Source organism: Vipera berus (genome assembly GCF_964194415.1).
Source record: "Vipera berus genome assembly, chromosome: 1".
Classification (NCBI taxonomy): Eukaryota; Metazoa; Chordata; class Lepidosauria; order Squamata; family Viperidae; genus Vipera; species Vipera berus.
The window spans coordinates 104,028,057-104,052,875 of record NC_138202.1 but is presented as its reverse complement, the minus strand read 5'-3'; the positions used below and the strand labels follow the sequence as shown (position 1 = coordinate 104,052,875).

Sequence of the window (24,819 nt, the reverse complement as noted above, 5' to 3'; positions counted from 1 at the left end):
ATGTTTTTCTACTTAGCACATTACATCCGGCCTCTTTTTATAATAATGTAATCATGTACAATGTGACACCACCATGTCCATGGTGCCAAAGTTTTACAGGCAGTGGATAATGCAGAAAAGAATGAGGGAGAGGGATAAGCGGTTGTGGCTGATACTTTCTGTTGATAGTTCAATTTATTTTTATTTTCCTCTGAAGAGCTACAAAATAGAGCCATTTCAAAGAGGGCAAACTTTAATTTTGCACTTAATTTTATCTTCAACTCAAATAAATAAATAAACACTGACACAGATTTACATAAAATCTGTAAGAATGCACACATTGATTTATATGACTGAAGAACTGGTGTTTTAAGCATACTTGGCTTAGCCGAAGGAATCCTTGTATTGTTGTGAGCATGTGGAAACAATAGATCGGTGACAACAACAGCAATACATAGTACCACTAGGTGCTATTTATTTATTTTGTTTACAAACTATTTCCTTTCCAAAATTCAAGGTCATGTCTTTCTGTTTCCAGGGGAATTCTTGTCCTGGAGAGAAAAACCATCTTTCACCTGCAGTCTTGATCTTCATTAGCTGATAAGGGGGGATTTGCAGCATTGGCAATAAGTTATGCTGGTGGTTGGCTGACTGCCAAACCAGGCTGCTGTTTAAGATACTGGGGGCTCTCGCTCTTTTTCTCTCTCGCCCTTGTTCTCTCCCGGCAGCGTTCTGTGTCCCCTCTTTGCAAAAAGAATACCGTATAAGGTTGGTTGTGGGTTTTTGTTTTTTTTAAAAAAATCCCCTTGGAAATGAGGTGCTGTTTGTTCCTGCTTGAGAAATTAGACATCTCTTGATTTTGTGATGGGTCCTATTTAGGAGGGATTTGATTGTGGGAAATTTTGCTGCTCAGGAAGAAGCAGTCAGAAATGCAGCAGAATCCCTAAGACCAGCTCAGAATGCACTTGGGTTTTCTTTGGCTGGTTGCTGAGCGATTTCTCTACAGATGGCTGTATGTGTTAATACCTCACCTCTAATATTTGGAATATGAAAGAAATGTGACTCCAACGTATGAAATGGGAAGTAAGTCTGGATTTTCAAACTCTGTTTCTCAGCCAGAACATCCATTCTTCCAGTTTTCCTGCAGGTATGTACATGCTTAGGTTTTTGTTTTGTTGATGAATTTAACCTCATAAAACTGTGCTGGGGTGCCTTGTTTTGCCTGGAGCCATAGGAATACTTGCCGGTAAACTCTCTGAATGAAGAACAAAGGCAAAATTTAACAGTAAATTTCTGATATGCTTTTTTGTTCTTGTTGTTGTTTTTATTAAAAAAGCATGATACATATTAAGCAGCTGATCATTCACGACTAGTTCTAATCTAACCCATTGTTTTCTATTATTGCAAATAGTATTGCTTCAAAAGAAATCCTTTTACTGTAGCATTTTCTAAAAGGAATTTATTGTATGTGTGATAGCTGTTTTCTCAGTCCACTGCACTGAACCCTACTGCAAAAAATATAATTATTGCATGATTCCACTAAAAACACTCCTCAGCCAAATTGTGTCCCCAGTAAATCAGCTTTGCAATGACTAACTTGATTACACTTTCAAGGTTAGAGCAAGATAGGCTTTAAATATTAAATATTTTATGTGGAAAAATAAAGAAGGCTGATATAAACAATCATTGTTAAGTCCCTTTGTGTAAAGAAAGAAAGAAACACTATATTTAAAATTGTTTCAGATCTACCTTTTATAGGCATGTTGTGACAAAGCTAATAGGTTTCAAAACTTAAAGAAATTACTTTTCCTTGTACTGATGTCTAAAGTATAATAAAGAACAAGAAAAGGAGCTAAGCAAGTCATATTCTCAGCTTTCACCAGCTATCTTGGGTTTCTGGCACACCTTTCTGAAGGAATGCAGTCTTTGTTTACTATATTTCATGCCTGTGTCTCCTTCTAGTCTAGTGCAAGAGTGACATAAGTAAGAGCTGGAGTTTAGCTGGAGTTTCTATATAATTACTCATGCATTCAAAATGTGTTTGAGGAAGAAGGAAAAAAAATCAAGTTAATCATTAATGCATCCAAGACACAAAAACATATCTGGCAATAGAACTGAGAATGTTTGCACTTATGCTGGTTTCCATTATAAAACAATCATTAAAAAGTATCGTGAGTGGAGTTCTTTATTGTCTATAGGCCAGTTGTACAGTTTGAAAAACATAGACCATTCCTCCTTGATGTGAGCTTCTACCAGGTTAGAAACAAGACTCCAAAACTAAGATAGTGGTAAATAATTGGTGCATCCTCATTCATGGATTGCACAGACTCATAAATAAAAGAAATATTTGAAGAAGTCCCAGAAATGTTTTACAGAAGTCTATATCCTTCCAGATGTATAGAATGTGACCACACTGTCAGAGACTAATCTTCCTACTTCACATAGGATGGGAGGATCAGGAATACCTGGCTGTACTGCTACATTTGCTTTGGGATATTGAAGGACTTAATTAGCAGTTACATCTATGTTGAAGTCACTTGGAGAATGAAAGGTTGTTGTACATTGTTGTTTCTCATTCATTTTTTGGAGGTAGATCAGAGGTCCCCAACCTTTTGGGCACTAGGGACTGGTTCCGTAGAGAGAGGTTTTTCTGTCTACTGGGGGGTGCATGGTTTTATGTGATGCCTGCATCCTGCAGGTGGGGCTTTGCTTGTTTGTGTGGACCGGTTGCTGGCATGCCGTGGCCAGGTACTGGTCCACGGACCGGGGTTGGGGACCCCTAAGGTAGATGATGGTAGTAATCATAGGCCTAGTTTGGATATGTCTTGGAAATCACTTCAGCAAGATGCCTATCCGATATTGATTATGGAGGCACAGCATAGCTGATAATGGTTCCTTATACTCAGTGAATATGTGGCTATTTAGATCTTTACATTTATTTTTGTATTTTTCATTCCTTTTTATCTATATAATTTCAAATAAGAAATAAGCAGTTTGAGACTTTAGTGTCATGTATTGCTTCCATTTGGGTGGAAGTGTGTGTGTGTGTGTGTGTGTTTAATTATAATTGCCAAAAATCAGTGGTACAGTTTTGCATCATGCTGAAGTGGGAAAAAGTGAATATTGCTCTGAAAGCCTTAAATATGGTTTACATGATAACACAATTTTGTAATAAAATTCCAGACTCTACCTCCGAAGCCTAAGAAAACAGGAACAATCTTGGACCCAAAACATCCATGACACAATCCCATCCATTGTTCATTATAGCTCAGTCCATTGTCTTCCCAAAATGTTGCATAGTTCTTGGTCACCAAAACTCCTCCAGAGTAGATAGGTGTTCTCTTAACATTTTCTTGCCTATTCTGACTTATATTCTGATTCTGTACAGTGCTGTTTTTAATAGGTTGGTCTGTTTTTTTCTTTTATGGGTAAAGACAGGTACAAAGAATGAATTAAGCAGTTCTGCTTTCTCCCTGCTATCCATCACCTCTTTGCTGACTTCTCCCATTAGTGGAATGATCGTTCTCTTGACTTTTTTCTTTTTTTTTTTTTACTTATTGAAAGAAACTTTTAAAAATTATTTTTGGCATTTGTTGCAAGTAGTTCATTCTAAGCGCTAGCTTTCTTGTATTCATCTTTTCAAATTCAGGATATTTGCTGGTATTCTGTTTTAGTTATGTGTGTCTCTTTCCATTTTTCATATTATTGTTTTTGCCTCTTAGTTTATCAGAGAACTCTTTATCAGACCATGCTGGTTTCATCCGGGGTTTCTTATTTTTCTTTCTCAGTGGTATTGTGCTAGACTGGGTTTTTATAATCTCATTTTTCAGTTTCCCAAGCATCTTGAGTTGTTTTCCCCTTTAAGATTTCCATCCATGGAAATACTCCCTAAGCCCTCTCTAGAGCAGTGTTTTTCAACCACTGTTCCGTGGCACACTAGTGTGCCGCGAGATGTTGCCTGGTGTGCCGTGGGAAAAATTGAAAAGTAATTATAAAATACTTTCTTTGTGTTTATTTGATTCCTATTCAAGAGAATTACTTTATATATAGTCAATATAGGCACAGAGTTAAATTTTTTAACATTTTCTAATGGTGGAGTGCCTCGTGATTTTTTTCATGAAACAAGTGTGCCTTTGCCCAAAAAAGGTTGAAAAACACTGCTCTAGAGAACTGTTGAATCAGCTCTTTTAAAGTCTAAGACACTAGTTTGACTTTGTTCGATTATTTGTGAATTGAATGCCAATATGTCATGGTTATATAACTTCAACCCTTTCTATCATTTCATTCCTGTTGGTAAAAATTAAGTCCAGTATAACTGACCCTCTTCCTTTTGCATGACAAAGTTATCTGCTAGGTTAGTCAGGAACATATATTTGATCTCCCACTTAGTGCAGACAGGGTAGTTAAAGTCCCCCCTCCCCCCTCTCTCTTTTTTTTTTAAAAAAAGCCCTAATGTTTAAGTAGTTAAACATTAACATTGTTGGAGATGACTCTAGTGATCTAATGTTACCATTGTTGTTCTAGAGTGATCCTTTTTACTGTAAAGCTCAGTATGCCTCCTCTTAAATATTCTAGTTTAGAAAAACAGATAAAGCAGACTTTTAAACAGTAACTTTACTATTTATTAATAGTAGGGATATTCATTTTGAAAGAAAGAGACTGAAATCAATTTTCAAGTACCAGTATGCAACAGGCCTCTATCCAAATGTGTATCCCTATCAGCTTTAGGATGGGATAAGCAGCCTTGAACAAGGTATAATGTAATAATTTAACAATTGCAAAGCAGTTCATGGTGGTTTTTCTCTATTAAGGCATTAAACAAGATTATATATTATATCAAGAGCTATTGAATTTGGCATGCATTGGCTGCCTTTCTATGTGGATGCTTGGTTGAGAATGGTGAAACTTTTCTTTGCAGTTTTCTGCTGTTTCTTTGTAGCTTACACGGGTTGTTTGCAGATCTGGCATTTCACTATTATCTGTGTCAGATTTTTTTTATCAGATTTAAGCAAGACATTGTGTGCCTTGCATCAGTGCCCAAGCATAATAATGTACTAGAGAAACAAGGTCATAATCTGAAGCTCAGCCCAGACAAGACAGATGAAATAGTAAGTATTACCAATTTGGGGGCTATTCTGCTAAAATATGAAAAAATCTGCTAAACCTTGGAAATCTTGCTGACCCAGCAATGTCATTGAAGTTGGCTTTGTTGGCTAGGTAGTTTTGAGTACTTTTATATGCCACATATGGCCACATCAAGGTCATCAACAGTTTTAATCTTTAATAGCTCGATGGTTGGACTCCTGCATATTAGAATGATTCTCTTTTTCATGTATATTTAACTAAGTCTGTGTGATCTGTACCAGAAATTGATTCCCTATTAATGTAGTAAAATAGATACTGCCAAACTTTCTTGATAGTGACCAGTGCTTTTTTTGTAAAAGAAAAGGGTGCCGGAACTCACACATGTCATACACACATGCCTTGCCTACCCTACAAGGTTCTATCCAAAAAAGGTGCCGGAACTCCGTTCTGAGCGTTCTATGAGAAAAAAAGCCCTGATAGTGACACTCTAGCTGCATAATATCACCTACCAGAGACATTTGCTGCAGTGCTAGGTAAAGTTTGAGGGGGATAGGGTTTAAAAATATTTCTAATGTTGCAAAACACTAGTTACCCATTGCATATTTTAGTAGTTCATTTATATTTGGTTTATAATTGTTATTTTTTACTATGGAAATTTTTGCATTGTAAACATATTATAATTGTAATTTATTGCATATTATAAATTGTTAATAAGGTGGTTTCATGTAGTAAATAGGCTTTTCATCTAATCCATGCTTTAATAGCAAAATCAATAATTATGTGGTGGGTACCATCCCTACATAAAAAATGTTTTTGGATCTAGTTAAGGGTTGTTTAAGGGATGAAATGGGTACCTTAAGCTAAAAACTGGTTGCATAATAGAAATCAAAATCAAGACGTATACTGGAAGAAAGCATAATTACTCTCATAATAACTGGTTGAACCCCCAGATAAGACATATTGAACAACTTCATTTTGTTTTGGAACCATTTGCGTTATTCTAAATCAACACAGAAAGAGATGGGAATCAGTTTGAGTTTGTGGGTTAGGAAATTTTCCTGAATCAATTCAAAGCCATTGGTATATTTCTCTAAGCAATATACTATGTTTTTTTTGTCCCCATGTTACTGACTTCATTTTGCATTCAGCTGTAATTACAGTTCCGTTATGTCTACATAACAGAATAGAAGGAAGTCTAGAAGCACTCTATTCTATCCCTGATAAAGACAGGCTAACCAAGCCGAGTGTACACGTCTGAAATTTCAGCAGTATTTTATCTAAGTAATTAGTAGGTGGAAACATCTCAGGTTGGAGGAATGAGGAAAGAATTCATACTGAAAGGGTGACAATGTGAACCAACAATATTAATAATTAAATATGAAATCACCAGAGAAAATTGTGTATTCCTGGCTGAGGAATTCTGGGAGTTAAAGTCCACAAGTCATAAAAAGGCCAAGTTTGAAGACCCCTGTTTTAGAAGCAAGAATTTCTGTCCTGTTTTGTATTAGTTAGGTTATGTTGGGAAATAAGTTCTAAAAAGAATAGTTTAACTTATATTTGGTTTAGGGCAGGGGTGTCAAACTCAATTTCATTGAGGGCCGCATCAGCATTGCGGTTGCCCTCAGGGGGCCGGGTGGGTATGGCCAGGGTGGGCGTGGCCTACTGGGTGGGCGTGGCTAGAGTGTGTATGGCCTACTGGGTGGGCATGGCCAGCTCTACATCGTTCGCATCAAGGGTGCCTATGGGGGCCTGGGCAGGAGTGGGACAGATCTGAGGGTCTCTGGCAGAAGGAGGGTCTCTGGGCCAGGGCGAAGACAGTGGGGGCCGTTCCCTCACTGTTTCCAGGATGGCTTCGTGGGCCACATGAAACCACTTTGTGGGCCGGATCCGGCCCCCGGGCCTTGTGTTTGACATGTCTGGTTTAGGGGGGAAAAATTAAGAACAGACAAAATAGCAGTTTTTATATATCTCAAAGAGTGCCATACAATAGATGATAGAGGACAGACAGACAGACACTGACAGATACATAAAGTTTAACAATGTAAGCATATAGGTCTTTAATAACGTAAACACAATGATAAAATAGCAGTACGCCAATAGTATAGTGCAGTATTATGAGACTATTTTTCAGCAGTGTAACAGAAACAGTTCTTATTAGAAATAAATAAATAAAATACCAAAGCATGAAATGTTCTGTGCTTTGTTTTTAATGTGTTGATATATTAATATTTAAAATAAATTCTTGCAAACCATCAAATTGTTAATGCACACTTATTTTCCTTTACATGTATAGATAACTAAAAAGTAACTGTTTTAAGAGTACAAAATATTACTTGAAGATTGCTTAAGATATATTGAGAATCCAAACTTGCACTTATTTATTGTGTGCATAATGTAATCCTTTTTTGTTGGCATTTCAGTTTTAGCAGTATTAACAGCTAAAAGTGGTGATGAAATAGTGCTTTTCACACATTCATTAAGGCAACTGGTTATTCTAGTATTCTCAAATAATATGCTCCAATCTGGATGAAAACATTCAGATTCTCTATAGGAATGCAAGGAGATGATATCAAGAAAAGCTTTCTTTCCTCACTTTTGCCATCATCACTGCCTCAGAATAAGCTCTAGCAGAACTTCCTTACTTCCTTACTGAGATTTGATGATATTTCAAATGCTGCTTTCCCTGAAACCTATTTAGATGAAATGCTTTCTTCATTTTTTTAAAAAGAATGTTTGACTTTTTCAATAGAATGTTTTGTATTATTTATTTTTCCCCAGTTGCCATGTTTTTATTTATCAGAAGGAGTCGGGAAGCACTTTTACAATATTACAGCATTTTGATGAAGTGAACTCACAAAATGTCATGCCTTTTAATGTAATTTGTTGATCATAGAAGGTGCTATCAGATTTTCCCAATTTTTGGCTACTGTAGACTAACCCCACTCTCATTCTTCAATGCTTTTTTTAGCATGTCTTCTGATATGTCTGTCAAACACAAACTTCTTAAGATAAATATGTGGGCAGGCTCACTTTACTTTTTCTTCTATTTCCACTATATCTCATCTGCTTTACCCCTTTCAATGTTTTAGGAACCTAACGAAGGATATTTAGACAAATTATGTCTACCTTACATCAGAATGTCAAAGTCAGATGAAATCCACAGGAACATTATCATCAATGTACAGTAGTAACTTAACTGCAGGAATTTGGCTGTTTCCGTAATTCAGTTAAATGACTTATTTAATTAAAAGTCTGTCCTATTGTCAATCCTTTAAACCTATCCACACAAGGACATACATACATACATACATACATACATACATACATACATACATACATATATGTATATGTATATGTATATATCCACACACACCCTGCAATAAATATACCGCTGTTTCTTCACTTTGTAGAAAACAGATTGGAAGAAAGAAGCTTGAAATGCTATTTTTCTTAGAGAAGCAGAGAAGAAAAGGCTCCTTAGTAACATTGTTTTTCCATTGTGCTGAGAAAAGAAACCTACTCTCATAATCTGACAGTGTATTTTATTTTTCTGCTTCTTCTAGGAAACGTGTGATTTCAATCTTTTTAGTACCGGCTGCTTGCAAGTTTGGGATCAGAAATGGGGGAGGGGTTGTCTAAGGAGACTGTTCTAAGGAGCAGTCCAAGCACTCTTAACAATTTATCTCCCAAATATCTAGTTTTACTAAATTAGAAACCAGAGACTGCATCCTACCCAACAACTATCATAAACCTTAAAGCTGCTTGCGCTCCTAAGCTCCACCCAGTATTCAGTTGACAAGGGCCTTCAACTCTGCATGCTTCGCTGTCTTCTACTGTCGACTCTCTCTTTCTGGAAAAATAGACTTCACTGCCTCCTTGCCTCATCTCCCAGTCACTATCGGTTAAGGATTGGCTGGGCTTGGAGAGGAGGATGCTTTCAGCTGACTTATCTTTCAGCATCTTTTCACCACTCAAGATGGCTCCTTGTTTCACTGCCTTCTCAGCGGAAAGAATCACACAGAGTGAAATGGAGGAGGTTCCTTTCTGTTGGTATGCTACAACTGTCCATAATAGAAATACCTGCTCTCTCTTCAGCCTCAGGAGTTTCTATTCTATGGGTGGTCTTTGAGTTTTAAGTGTTCATTTAACAACTGTTGGAAGTTGCGACAGCGTTGAAAAAAGTGAATTGCAACCAGTATTCACATCCCCATAATCATGGGATCAGAATGTGAGGGCTTGAGCATTAAGACGCATTTAAGATGGCTGCAGCATCTCGGGGTCACGCGGTTGCCCTTTGTGGTCTTCCTAGCCACAAATGCTCAACAAGCTCAATGAGCAAAGTCAATGGGGGAAGCTAGATTTACTTAGCAACCATATGATTCACTTAACACAGATTTGGGCATTTTGCAGCCTCCGGGCATATAGGACTCTTTGGTTGTCTCTGTTTGACCTGTGTGAGGTCAATCAAAAATTAGAAATCTAATGTAAATAAGCATGCCACTGTGGGGGGGGGGGAGAGAAGAAGCTGGATTGGATCCAGCTCTGTGAAGTCTGTGCCCTCCTTCAGTCAGCTGGTGGCCACAGGAGGGCAAGGAGATAAAATCCTTTTCTGTGCCTCTGCAGCACCCACCCCTTGCTTGGAGCAGCTTGAGGAGCTGACGTGATGGAGTTTGAGAATATCAAACCAGGTTTCATTATCAGGTTACTTTGGTTTAGCCCACCACTACTTTCCCAGTTTCTTATGTGGCCCCCTTGGGAAAATTAATTGCCCATTTAACAACTGCAGTGATTGCTTAACAACCATGGCAAAAAGGTCATAAAATTGAGCATGGCTCGTGTAACAACTGCCTTATTTAGCACAGAAATTCTGGTCCCAATTGTGGCCGCAAGTCAAGGATCACCTCTATATTCATTACACACCAGAGAAGTGTGAGTTGGAACAGGAAATAATGTAGGAGATGGAAATTAGCTCCCCTAGAGTTAAAATTACATTCCTAATACTGTTGCACTCTCAGACTTTTCTAGTAATTCCAAGCATTTACAACTAGATTTTATTTATACCTAATCTCAGAACATTGGGACCAACTTTTTAAAAAATGTTCATGTACAAAAGCTTTTCCCTTCTACACAACACGCTCATTAATAACTACATTAATTTATATTTGCAAAAAATAAAATATTGAGAAGTTTTCTGGAAAAACATTGTTTCACGTTTTTCTTTCATTCAAGATATAAATTCCATATGAAGTGAGATAAATCAGTTCCCTGGAAATGAGGGCTCTCATGTAATCTAAATAGGTCTGTATCCAAAAGATTAATCTTACTTAACTGAATAAACATTATTTCACAGAACTGATTATTATATTAAACCATACAGTACATTCCTCAGGTATATATTATTACAAGTGTATTACATATTTGTAAAGTTCTTCATTCTTCTATTTATGAAGATATTTATTATAAAGCAACTGTTTATGAACTATCCCAGTGTAGAAAGCCAAGAAGATGGCATTGAAAGAAATATTCAGAAAACAGAATTTTACTTTTTCTGTCAGTTTTCTGATCTGGACTTCTTGTAAGGCTGATACTGCCTCTTGAATAACTACATAGTTATGAGTAGGAGTTATTTTCATCTTCCATTTTTTCCGTAATATAAAAAGGTTGTTACATATTATTAATAAAATACGTTGTCCAGTAAATCCCTACTTAGGCAATCTGGTAACTAAAGGGCATTTTTCCAACCAGTCCAATCATATCACAACATTGAGGTCCCACCTCTCCAAACAATAACATGTCACCATGCCCCCAAAATGGTCACCAACATTGTGCTTCTATTGATATAGTAAGTCGTCCATCTCTACCTAATAACTGGTCCTGTCCCTGAATAACTGCTATTTTATTGTGGCCATATCAGAACAAATCTTATGTAATCTAATCTATCCTCAGAGTTCTGTGATCTGAACTGAATCAAGACATTTCATCTAAGGAGAAAACTATAGAGCAGAGCAAAGCAGAGCAGAGTAGAGTAGAGTAGGTGGAAGGGACCTTGGGTGTCTTCTAGTCCAACCCTCTGCTCAGGTAGGAAACCCTATACCATTTCAGACAAATGGTTGTCCAGTCTCTTCTTAAAAATTTCCAGTGTTGGAGCATTCACAACTTCTGAAGGCAAGTTGTTCCAGTGGTTAATTGTTCTAACTGTCAGGAAATTTCTTCTAGAAATAAGGACAAATTTCCTAACAGGTAGAACAATCAATCTTTGGAATGGCTTGCCTTCAGAAGGTGTGGATGCCCCATCATATGTTAATAAACAATAAATCATCTCAATAAAAATTTAATTGGTAAATAGCATAGACATAATTTCATAAAATGTAAAAGTGAATTTGTATAAAGTAATTTTATTCATGGTGCAGTTTCACTGAAATCTTAATTATATTAGCTGTATCTTTACTGTTAGCAACATTTTAAAACATTTTCATTTGAACTGCAAAATGAATTGCAGTAATTGAATTTCTGTTGTCTTCCTAGTTAACAGAAGATTTTTATAGTTGCCATGGTGATATTTGAAGGTAGTATAAAAGTAAATACTTTTTTAAAAGGAATGATTACAGTCAATTGAACAAAATTTTCTGAATAAAAATGTGGATGTTGGTTTAATGGACTTATTTCATATTAAATTTGAGAATTAGTTTACCTGAATATTTGAAATATTGTAGATATTTTACCCATAAAGAAGCATAGATAAAATTCCTAATTTCTGTGTCATACTTTCTTGAAGAACCTGGTTAAGTAAAAATGCTACTTATAATAGCAAAGTTTAAAAGATGCTTTAGCAGTGTCTTCATTCACAGCAATTACAAGTGATAAAGTGTATACATGCCATTAAAATTGTATCTGATAATTTTTATATATCAAGCTTTTATTAAATATATAAAAGCAGACCTACACTGTTGTTACTGTTAATCCGTTTTCACCCACAAAAAGATAATAAGCCAATGAGGCAAGGTGGCATAATGGTTAGAATGCAGTATTGCAGGGTAACTCTGCCCACTGCCTGGAGTTCGATCCTGATCATTAAGGCTCAAGGTTGACTCAGCCTTCCATTCTTCTGAGGTCGGTAAAATGAGGATTCAGATTGTTGGTGGCAATATGCTGACTCTGTAAAACTGTTGTAAAGCACTATGGCGCGGTATATAAGTCTTAAGTGCTATTGCTAATCAAACATGTAGTTTTGGTATCACTGTTTGATGGTAAACTTTCTGAGATTATAATTTTTGTATTCAACTCCCACCTACATAATCACCTGCTCACTAACGCCACATATTTTATATTGGCTTCCAAAAAAATTTGCTTATTTTCTCTTCCCTATTTGGCTGTTTGGAATCAGGAATAAGTTAAAATCTAAATTCTAATGATAATTTCTTCTGTTTTCTGTTGGTTTGCATCCCAGATCTTTTCTTCCTTAAAATTTTAAATATAAATTCAATTGCAATAATTTTCTTCATTTACCCTTGCTATGATTATTACTTTTATTTCAATTAGTGCAGAACTTTAGCTTCATTTTTTGTTTGCAGATAACAAGGCTGTTTGTCTAATTATAACTAATGAATTGTTTTGGTGGCAGCAGCTTCAATACAGATAGTTCCCGACTTGAGACCATTCACTTAGTGACTGTTCAAAATTACAACAGCACGGAAAAAAGTAACTTATAATCAGTTCTCACACTTAACAACCATGGCATCCTCATGGTCATGTGATCAAAATTCAGGCAGTTGGCTACTGGCATTTATTTAAGATGGTTGCACTGTCCTAGAGTCATGTGATCACCATTTCCAACCTTCCCAGCTAGATTCTGTCTAGCAAACTCAATGAGGGAAGCCTGATTTGCTTAACAACTGCATGTTTCACTTAACAACTGCAGTGATTTGCTTAATAACTGTGGCAAAAAAAGATCATAAAATGGGGCACAACTCACTTAGCAACTATCTTGCTTAGCAGTGAAAACGTTGGGCTCGGTTGTGGTTGTAAGTCGAGATCTACCTGTATTTCTGAAAATGTAAGTGTGATTCAGTTGTTACAAAGAAGTACTGTACAGCTGGATATTTTATATACATTTGAAACAAAATAGCATTGCTTGTTACTTTTAGCCATAATTGCAAAAAGTATCTGAAAAATAATTGTCATGTTTTTGTCTTATATTGTCTTATATTTGACTTTCAAAAATTGTAATCATCAATACAATTGTGAAATGTTTAGCTTGAGATTTACTGCTACAGAAGTTGGTTTTGAGAAAACTTAGTCTGATCATTGAAAGTATTTGATTCCCTATAAGCAGAACTACCGGTATAAATCCAGATTTCAGATAGGTAGTGTGTTCAGCAGGAAAAATAGCTTTGTTAACAGGAAATAAAAATACTTATTCATTAGTAGTTAGGCATTATCTAGCTAACTCATATTTCTGCCAACATATGTAATAATTCATATCCAGACAATCCACTAATGTCTTTAATCCCAAATCTCCAAATTAATTTTTTTCAGTTGACTGTCACTTTTTCTCAATGTCCAACTTTCACACTTTTCCTTGTGGTCTTCTGTAAGTTTGTCATTGATTGTCTCGCCAAGATTAATCTCTTTACTTCTCCAGCACACTTTTCTTGCCTTGTTATTTTTCTCTATTTGTTGACATTCCTGGCAGGAATATGTTTTTTCTTGCTTGCTTGATGTTACAAGTATATATACAGTCATTGTACATATTGGTTTGTATAAGAATATCTAGTTAAGACATCTGTAAACATTTGGATCACAAAATATTCTTGTTTTCTATGATGCTTTTAGAAATTATCATTTGATATAGTCAGTGCGGTACTACTAATATAATGTATGGAGCTTTTAAAAGTCGAAAATAGTGCAGATATTACAGGCATTTGTAACTGTGTATTTAGGAATGTCGAATCCAAAGGTCCTTTCATAATCCATTAAAAATCAGTCTAAATCTCTTTGGGAATCCAATTTTTATTATGCTGTATTTTTCCTAATTTTATACCTGTAGTAAGTGTTGAGAAGGTTTTACCACAATTTCTAAGGCATAATTTGATAAGGGAATTTCATGTTCCACGTGGTTGATTGTGATATGTGCATTAGATAAATGCATCAATAGATATCAGGACTTATACTTACATTATTTCACACTTGAGTGAATTATTTCAGCTTTCCATGCTAGCTAACTGTCTGTTCTTAAATGTATTTTATTCTTCATTGTCTTTGTTCACCTGCCACAGGATATTGTGCTTCCACTATTTTTTACTTCAGCTGTTAAATCTATTGGAATGAGACAATCATGCACTTCTGTTCTGTTCACATGATTTATTTGTAAGAGACATATTACAAATATGTCTCTTACAAATATTGCTCAGGATCTAGCTAAGTCTTTCCTATATGTTTTAGCACAAGAGATATTTTACAAATATTTTCTGTTACATAAGAGCTATAAAGGCCATGGGTACTTCTACAGTAGCTGTTGCATAGGTGTATGGGATCCTATAAAAGGTAATACTATAGTCCCAAGTGCCCAGTTTTGTGAAAAAATATCATTTGGATTTGCATCTTTTGGATGAATCCTTTCTTGAATACTGTCTTGATGCCTATTCAATGATCTGTTGGTAAAGTTACTATCATTCTGCATATGTAAAACACAAATGTAATAAATAGTCACAGATTTAAGAGTAGATATTTCACACAACCCATTTCAAATTTTGCTGTAAATGTCCTGGGATCTAGGAGTTGTAGTTGACATTTTATGGCAATAGTACCAGAGGGTTGTAACAAAAGTCCCAGTAAACAAAAGTTGTGGTATAATATTTTATTCTAATTGTCTTGTATATGTAAATGTATATGGTAGATGTCTATTTGGCAAACAATGGCTATAGCTGATGAATGTGGTAGTTAGCAAATTAAGGGTTTTTTCTTCTCTTTCTCCTTCTCCTTCTTCCTCTCCTCTTCTGAATGTAGGGCACACTACGTTCATTTGGGAGAGATATATAATTTTTTTTATGAGTCATAGATTCTTCTATTTAACAATTACAAAGCCCTTCAAGATTAATCCATCTAATTTCTACAACTACAAATCTGTAATATTATAATGACTAGGTATTTATTCCTAATCCATTTGCCATGGGAAACTGACAGCAAAAAGTATAACCTTTCTAAATATGATTTATTTATCTGAATAACTTAATTGAAATTTTCATCTGTGTAATAATAGTTCTGATAAATTAATTTAGAATGCTCTTTTAAAATGCTTAAAGAGGCAAGCATGACCAGTTCATGATCCCCAAGGATCCACCAGTTGGCACAGTTCAGAATGATTCCTTTCTATGCAGCAATGCACCAAAATAATGGATGCAAAATGTAAATTATTCTGGAAACAAGGCTTAGAAGAAGGAATACCTTTTCAGAGCAGAATTCTAAAAATGCCACTGGATTTCCCAAAATAATATTGAGTTCCTATTTCCTGGTTTTTTAAAAATCTTTTGCAAACTTATTTTTTTTTTAACGTGGAGAACAGAAGAAATGGTAATGTGATATTCCCTCATTGCAAAGTTTAGGCTTAAACTGAAGAAAGTAGGGAAAAGCGCTAGGCCACTCAGGTATCAATTAAATCATATCCCTGTTGAATATGCACTAGAGGTGACAAATAGATTTAAGGAATTAGATCTGATAGACAGTATTGTGTAGTGGGTCCGACGCAAGAGAGACACCAGCCGGTGTGTGAGTTCAGCTCTTTATTGGAAGGGGAAGTGAACTGGGGAATGAAGGCTACCTGGCCTCCTTATATACCTGGCCAGGTAAGCTAACAGCCAATGGGGTTGGCCCTAGATTTCCCGCCGAAACTGTCCAGGCCAACGCCTGGACTTAATTAAGATTGCCGGAAGAATTATCAACAACCTAAGATATGCAGATGATACCACTTTAATGGCAGAAAGTGAAGAACTAAAGAGCCTCGTGTTGCAGGTGAAGAAGGAGAGTGCAAAAGTTGGGTTGAAACTTAACATTAAGAAAACCAAGATCTGCCTCTTCCTCGAGGTTCCGGGAGCGAGGATGTGCAGCCTCCTGAGCTCCGGCTGGTGTACCTGAATGCCAGGTCCGTGGTTAACAAAGCTCCCCTCGTTAGGGATTTAGTTGAGGGTGAGCACGCGGACCTGGTTTGCATCACGGAGACTTGGTTGGGCCCAGAGGGTGGGGTCCCTTTGGTTGACCTCTGCCCACCAGGCTTCCGGGTGCTACATCGGCCACGAGCTCATGGTAGGGGTGGGGGTGTGGCGGTGACTATGAGGGAGACCTTATGTCCGCGGGAGACCACCGTTCCTCAGATAGTCGGGTGTGAGTCTCTCTTTGTGAGATTTGGTTCTGAGGCGCAGTTGGGCTTGCTGCTGGTGTACATTTCGCCTAGTCGCGCAGCGGCAGCCCTGCCCGAGCTGCTCGATATCCTCTCGGGGTTGGTGGTTGAGTTTCCCAAACTTATTGTTTTGGGAGACTTCAATCTACCATCCCTGGGAGGTTCATCTGAGCTAGCTCGGGAGTTCATGGCTTCCATGACGGCCATGGACCTGACGCAAGTAATTTCTGAACCAACTCATGAGGGAGGCCACACCCTTGACCTGATTTTTTTTTATCTGGACGGTGGTTGGATGATCTTGGTGGGGGCTCTCCATTTATTATGCCCCTGTCATGGACCGATCATCACCTCCTGCGGCTGGTCTTCCGTTTTGCCACCCCCCGCCGTGGGGGTACGGAGCCAATTAGATGGTACCGCCCCAGACGCTTAATGGATCCTGATAGATTCCAAGCGGCGCTGGGGTCCCCACCTGCCTCCATTGCTCACAACTCGGCGGATGCCTTAGTGGAAGCCTGGGAAAGGGCAGCCATTGAGGCACTTGACCGGGTTGTACCCTTGCGGCCCCTGACCCGGTGCAGATCCCAGCGAGCTCCATGGTTCTCCGCGGAGCTCCGGGAGATGAAGCGTCGGAAACGGGGCCTAGAGAGCTGCTGGAGGTCTAGCCGATCCGAATCCGACCGGTTGCGGTTAAGAACCCATATTAGGTCTTATCTCGCAGCGATGAGGGTGGCGAGGTGTAATTACTTCTCCACCCTCATCGCGTCCGCAGATAATCGCCCGGCCGCCCTGTTTAGGGTGACTCGCTCACTTCTTAATCAGGAGGTGAGGGAGGATCCCTTTCAGGGTCGTGCCGAGGAATTTAGTCAACATCTGTCGGATAAAATCGCTCGGATTCGGACCAGTTTGGACTCCAGCTGGGCAGAGTCTGGCGATCAGGACACGGGCGGTCTTGTCAATGTTATCTGGGAGGAGTTTGATTCTGTGACCCCTGATGAAGTGGACAGGATTATGGGGAGGCTGAGCTCCACCACATGTTTATTGGACCCGTGCCCTTCCTGGCTGGTTTATGCAGCTAGGGAGAGGACACGAGGCTGGCTCCAGGCGGTCATATCTGCTTCTTTGAGTGAGGGTTATTTCCCCACCGTCTTGAAGGAGGCGGTGGTGAGACCTCTCCTCAAGAAGCCTGCCTTGGACCCAGCTGTATTGAACAACTTTCGTCCAGTCTCCAACCTTCGCTTTCTTGCGAAGGTTGTTGAGAGTGTGGTGGCGCATCAGCTCCCTCTGGTCCTGGATGAAGCGGATTATTTGGACCCCTACCAATCGGGTTTCAGGCCCGGGTACAGCACGGAGATGGCATTGGTCGCTCTGGTGAATGATCTCTGGAGGGCTCGGGATAGGGGATATTCCTCTGTCCTAGTCCTATTAGACCTCTCGGCGGCTTTCAATACCATCGACCATGGTATCTTGCTGCGGCGTCTCAGGGGATTGGGAGTGGGAGGCACAGTTCTTCAGTGGTTCTCCTCCTATCTCCTGGGACGCTCGCAGTCGGTGTTGGCAGGGGGGCAGAGATCGGCCCCTAGGTCTCTCGTTTGTGGAGTTCCTCAGGGGTCGGTTCTCTCGCCTCTCCTGTTCAACATCTACATGAAACCGCTGGGTGAGATCATTCGTGGTTTTGGAGTTGGGTATCATCAATATGCTGATGATACCCAACTTTTCATTTCGACCCCAAACCACCCCAGTGATGCCCTCGCTGTGATGTCCCGTTGCCTGGAGGCGGTACGGGTCTGGATGGGGAGGAACAGACTTCAACTCAACCCTGACAAGACTGAGTGGCTGTACATTCCGGCATCCCGGGACATTCAAAATGTTCCATCACTTTCTATGGGGGGTGAGCTCTTACCCCCCGTGGATAGGGCTCGCAACTTGGGAGTCCTCCTAGATTCACGACTTACCCTGGAAGATCATATAGTAGCCGTGACTAGGGGGGCTTTCGCCCAGGTTCGCCTGGTGCGCCAGTTGCGGCCCTATCTGGACCGGGATGCCCTGTGTACGGTCACTCATGCGCTCGTGACCTCTCGCCTAGACTACTGTAATGCTCTCTACATGGGGCTTCCCTTGAAGACCACTCGGAGGCTCCAACTGGTACAGAATGTGGCCGCGAGAGTTGTCTTGGGAGTTTCCCGGTACTCCCATGTTACACCTTTGCTCCGCGAGCTGCATTGGTTACCAGTTGTCTTCCGGGTGAGGTTCAAGGTCTTGGTTATGATCTTTAAGTCCTTACATGGCATGGGTCCGAGATACCTCGAGGACCACCTGCTGCCGGCGTCAACTCCCCTCCGCCCTGTGCGTGCCCACAGAGAGGGCCTCCTCAGGGTGCCTCCAGTCAGGGAATGTCGACTGGTGGCCCCCAGGGGGAGGGCCTTCTCTGTGGGTGCCCCGGCACTATGGAACCAACTGCCGGTTGAGCTCCGGATGGCATCGGACCTCCGATCCTTCCGTCGCGGGTTGAAGACCCACTTGTTCGAGTTAGCTGGTCTGGCCTGAAGGGGAATATGGGTTTTTTAATTGGTTTTATTATTTTACTATTGCTGTATTTTAATTGGGCATGGTTTAATTCTCTTTTAATTTTTGTATACCTATTTATATATGCCCTGTGAACCGCCCTGAGTCCCTAGGGAGAAGGGCGGTATAGAAATCCAATAAATGAAATGAAATGGCATCCGGCCCTCTCAATTCCTAGCAAATAGATGGGGAAGAAATGGAGGTAGGGACAGATTTTATTTTCCTGGGCTCCAAGATCACTGCAGATGGGGACTGTAGCCAAGAAATTAAAAGACGCTTGCTCCTGGGGAGGAAAGCCATGTCAAATCTAGACAGCACACTAAAAAGCAGAGACATCACCCTGTCAACAAAAGTGCGTATAGTCAAGGCTATGGTCTTCCCAGTTGCAATGTATGGCAGTGAAAGCTGGACCATAAGAAAGGCTGAGCACCAAAGAATTGAGGCCTTTGAACTATGGTGCTGGAGAAGACTCCTGCGAGTCCCTTGGACTGCAAGGCAATCAAACCGGTCAGTCCTAGAGGAGATCAACCCTGACTGCTCTTTAGAAGCTCAGATCCTGAAGTTGAAACTCAAATACTTTGGCCACCTAATGAGAAGGAAGGACTAACTGGAGAAGAGCCTAATGCTGGGAAAGATTGAAGGCAAGAGAAGAAGGGGACGACAGAGAATGAGGTGGCTGGATAGAGTCAGTGAAACAGTAGGCGTGAGCTTAAATGGACTCCAGAAGATGGTAGATGACAGGAAGGCCTGGAGGAACATTGTCCATAGGGTCGCGATGGGTCAGACACGACTTCGCAGCTAACAACAACAAAAAAGTAGATAATTTGCAGTGCAATACATTTTCAGCAAAGTGCTCATACAACTTTTTTTTTTGTCAAAAGCATTTTATGATGGGTCATATATAGCCTTTGAGATAATGTTGACTCCTGTTAATTGCCTGGATTAGCCCCTTCAGTTTTCTTGGCAAAAGTTTCAGAAGTGGATTGCCATTGCCGCCTTCTTAGCGCTGAGAGAGATTGAATGGCCCAAAGTCATCAGTTAACTTTTTACCTAAGGTAGACTACAGTAGTACTCACAGTCTCCTGGTTTCCATCTTGATGCCTTAAGGTTAAATCATTGTATCAAACTGGCTGTCAGAGAAGGAGACAGTCCTTCCACCGTTGCAGTTATCCTCTTCTCTTTACTTCTGTGTTTCCCAGACTTCTCCAGAGAGATAGGTCTTCGCATTATTTGCCCAAAGTATGACATTTTGCCTCTGGTCATTTGTGCTTCTAGTGAAACTTTTGGGTTGAATTGTTCAATGATTTATTTGTTTGTTTTCTTGGCTATTCTGGAGGTATTTTCAAGAGTCATCTCTAACACCAAGGTTCAAAAGTATCAGCGCTCTTTCTATCCTGCTACTTCAAAGTCCAACTTTAACTCCCTCAGAATGTCATAAAGGAAGGCTATAGTCGGCAGTATTCTGATCTTTGTAGATATAGACATAACATGGCATCTGAGGCATTCAGTAAGTGTGTGTCTGTGTGTCTGTGTGTGTTTGTATGTGCATACCTTTTGAGTAACCACTGCACACCTGAAGTAAATAAAAATTGCACAGTGGAAAGAAGATAAAATATTAAAAAATGAACATTGGAAATAAGTTATCTAAGGCTGAAGGCACAAAATGCAACCTATTGTTACGAAAGATAAAGACATAGCTTTGTAGCTGCAATAGAAAGGCTACAAACAGGCATCAGCTGCTAATACTAATACCCATAGTTACTGTCCTTAAAATATTCAAAACCTAGCAACATTGTTAGTTTTCAGCTGCCACTATCCCAAATGGGCCTTAAAAATGAATCTTTAATATATTTCTCTCAGGCATGGTTGGGTGGTCTTGAATGCCTAATTCAAAAATATATCTCTTTGCTAGCAGTGCTAGTTTTTCATATGTTTTAGCATGAATAGGCATAAAGCATTTAAAATAATAGCTACACAAATATGATAAGATGTAAACATCGGATTGAGTTTTTGTAATCACTACTGCGTGCAAATGTAGAAGCAATATTTCAGAAATAGGTATGCAGTAGGCTTATGGGTGAGGTTTATTACTTTATGATAATAAAGACATAATAAATAATTGCTTTTAAATTATATGAGTAGTTAGAGGCTGGTTTTGGAAAGCTAAATCAAAAATAATGAGGCAATTCTGCCTGAGTGTATTAATAGAAATGAAGACAGTGAAGATTTTTGTGACACCTTAAAACAGACATGTCAAACTCACGACGTCACATGATGTCGCACAACGTATCGGGACGGTTTTGCCATTGCCGGCAATGGGGTGGGCACGGCTTCCACGTGATGCATCTGGCCTACTGTACAGAAGTTTGACACCCCTGCCTTAAAGACAAATGTATTTGGAAGTTTAAACATAATAAGTTTTGGCTTTCTTTACTAATTTGTCTGTGTTGCGGTGAAGAGAAGATTAAAACACTGGCCAAAGGGATTCTGAATATGGTCTTGGTGCAAATAGCTAAAAATCTAAGAATACTATATACACTGCATATAACATAGGTGTTTTCTGTTTGAAGAAGGAAATGTCAAAAGAAAGAAAATTTCCGTTCAAACAGTTGAACTTGCTTAAAATAGTATGTTAGACCTTGACTCTAGAAAATAGTTATAATTCAAAACTATTTTATTATTACAATATTGATATATAAAATATCCTTTATTAGAATAGAATTAATTTATTCTAAACAACCAACCTATATTACAGTACTTTAAATGGATAGACTTGCAGGACCTGGCTTTTAATTCTGTGAATTCAGCATAATGAATCTGATTTCATATTTCTATATACATTTTTATGAATCATTTTAGATGGATATCAAATTTTAGTTAACTGATAAAAGGGGTGTGGAAATATATATTAAACACAAACAACGGGTTTATGTTCACATAGGAGTTAACCTGTCAAACATGGATATGCACAATGGGCTCTAAACCTTTTTCTCTGAATAATTGTATTCCAGCTGATTAGATCCTAGTCTTCCACAAAGCACAGTTAACCTTGAGCCTTGCATGAATAATTAACCAGGTAGAAAATAAAGAATGTGAAGGCATTTTACTGGCAGAAAAGATCAGCTGACTTCTGTAAGCAAGTGTGTCTTGTTCGAGTGAACTTCAGCCAGTTTAAATATTTGTTCAAATTCCGTGATACAGTGTATGAGTGTGCCTGTGTATACATGGACGCGGGTGTGGATGTATTTTTCTATAAAGCAGTAGAAGCTAGTGTTCTGTTCCTCAAACGTCAAGTACGATAGCAAAATAAACTCATTCAATTAAACATAAATGCAGCAACAGTGGCAACTTGGTGTACATAGCAACTTTCCAGTTAACTCGGATAACACGAAAGTACTATTAATCATGCTGTAGGCAGCGATATGGAATTGTGACAAGATTGTAAGTAAAAAAAAGAAAATGTGATTATGAAGTGGAACTGCAACAATTTTTAAAGAATTGAGTGGTGGCAGACCTTCTGTAAGATTTCAGGATGACCCTAATAGCAGAGAGTATCTGTAGCTCAGGGTTGAATTGCAGAGTACTTGATGCTTTCTGTGATTGGTTGTTTGATTGTAGTTATTTCATTATCCAATTAGTTAATACCATCAGTGCTTGAAACGTCTTCAAGAAAACAGCCCAGCTCAGTGAACAGCAAAAATTCCACACTGCAGGACAGTCCAGTAACCTACTAGCCTTATTATGTGATCTATTGTGCGCGACAATTAGGAAAATGAGTCCAAATCCAAGATGGCCTCTCTTTGCAGAGGGTTAGACAAAAAACTGGTTTTAAATGCAACCCTGGGCTCTTCCCTGTTCTTCTGCCTTGTCATTTGCAGTTTGTTACCCACTCTAAAATCAGTTTGAAACTTACTCTTCCCAGTAAGCATGTGCAAGTATTGTGAATTTAACTGAATGGTGTGCAGGTTTTCCTTTCCTTTTTTTAAAGAGCCCTGGAACTATGGTTGTCATTGTTCATTTAAATCTGCTTTATGAAGTCCAGCAGTGAAGTCTGTCCAACAATAAAGTCCAGTGGATAGTCCTATCTCCCCGCAGTGCCTTGGCACTTCCATTGGTCCTGATCCAATTAATTTTGAAGGTTAATGACCTCAACTGCTGCTCTTGAAAAAACACAGCAAAAATAGAGCATTTTGCAATGTCTCTGCTGGAACTGCGGAAGAGGTGGTTGCCCTTAGGCAGGAATTCACTCGTTAGCTCACCTTGTGGCTTTTGTGATATGCCCTCCTTCTTTCTCCAGAAGTCAGGTCAACAATCCTTGGTGCTGTTCTTGCCCTCCCATCTAGTCTCTTCTATCCCACAGAACGATGTCCTTTGTCTTTTTTTTTTCTACTGAACCATCCAGCACTCCAGGTCTTGCCATTATTTACTGACCAGTCATAGACTATGGAGGATTTCCTGTGCAGCAAGTGCAACTCCGAAGATTTAGGAGAAACGTTGATAATTTAATCTTTCAAAAACAAAAGCAATGTTTTTGAAAGTGAGTATAGAAACATAGATTGCTTATTTCTCTTAAATAACAGAAGTGGGAACATAATAAATGGATTCTTATAGCATATCTGTATTATATTCAGGAAACTACTGGTAACTCTCGGCTTATTGCAAAAAACATGCTTGTAAAAAGCACAAGCCATTCAGGTGTAATAAGTTTTTTGTAAAATGTTATTTTATGTTATTTGTGCTTGCTTTGGTATTGAACAAGATTTTGAATTTCTTTTCAGCCACAACCACCAAACTACCACATTTAAACATCCAGTGACTGGCCAGATTTCCCCAGAAAACGTGGAGTTCATTTTACAAGAGGAGTAAGTAGATTGATTTGCCTTACACAACGATTCTTAATTCTAATTAGTAGTTGAAGTTCTACAAGCTTATTCTATAACTGCCTATTAGTGTACACTGTTGTTTCATTCCAATTGCTTATGAATAAATGATGGAACAATTTTTCCCATTGTATGGGCTTTCATCCCAGACTCCAAAAATAAAAACGCTTTCCTCCATTAAAAAACTGAGGCTGAATTACATTTTTTATTGTGACACGTGGAAAATTATTAGATACATATGAAAAATAATACACATATCATTTAATTTATTGAATGACAATGAAATTCTAGCCCTTTTCATTTCTTTGTCTTGGCAATCTTCCCACCACATTTCTCACCATGCTTTTCAAAGGTAACCCCTCAGCCTGAAAAGAGTTGTATACCCCTTTTCAAAAAGTGCACAAGTTAGCAAGGAAAAAAAAAGTCTTCAGAATATTGATTTGTGCCAAAACAAAGATAGAAGAAAAGAAAATGCAACTCTTTATGTAAAACATTAAAATATTTTCCTCAGATACAAACATAAGAAAACAGATGTTACGTAGCAAAAGATGTTATAACACTTATTAAGTGTACCAGACCATCAGTTCAAAAATGCTATGAACATAATAGTATTTTATCCTTATTTCAGTATTGTTCATGTATATTATTAATTTTGGGATATTTTAAAAGGATTTATATCTTTAATCAGATGCTTTGTACATATGGAAAAATAAATTTTGCATTTAAAAAAACCCCATATCCTTAAAATATTGTTCTTGTTGTTGTTGTTAGCTGCGAAGTCGTGTCTGACCCATTGCGACCCCATGGCCAACATTCCTCCAGGCCTTCCTGTCCTCTACCATCTTCTGGAGTACATTTAGGCTCACACCTACTGCTTCAGTGACTCCATCCAGCCACCTCATTCTCTGTCGTCCCCTTCTT

At 38.7% G+C, this 24,819-nt stretch overlaps 1 protein-coding gene across 6 annotated transcripts in view; it reads left to right on the top strand.

Annotated features, from left to right (window-relative positions):
• The window catches only part of PLEKHA7 (pleckstrin homology domain containing A7), a 141,846-nt gene that overhangs the window by 53,047 nt on the left and 63,980 nt on the right, over nt 1-24,819 (top strand). For all 6 annotated transcript variants that reach the window (XR_014025094.1, XM_081317490.1, XM_081317491.1 and 3 more), the window contains exon 4: nt 23,797-23,880. Coding sequence is in view for 5 of the 6 variants with exons in the window: in XM_081317490.1 (XP_081173616.1) it covers nt 23,797-23,880 (84 nt within the window). In the remaining variant the exon portion in view is untranslated. The remainder of the gene's footprint in view (nt 1-23,796; nt 23,881-24,819) is intronic.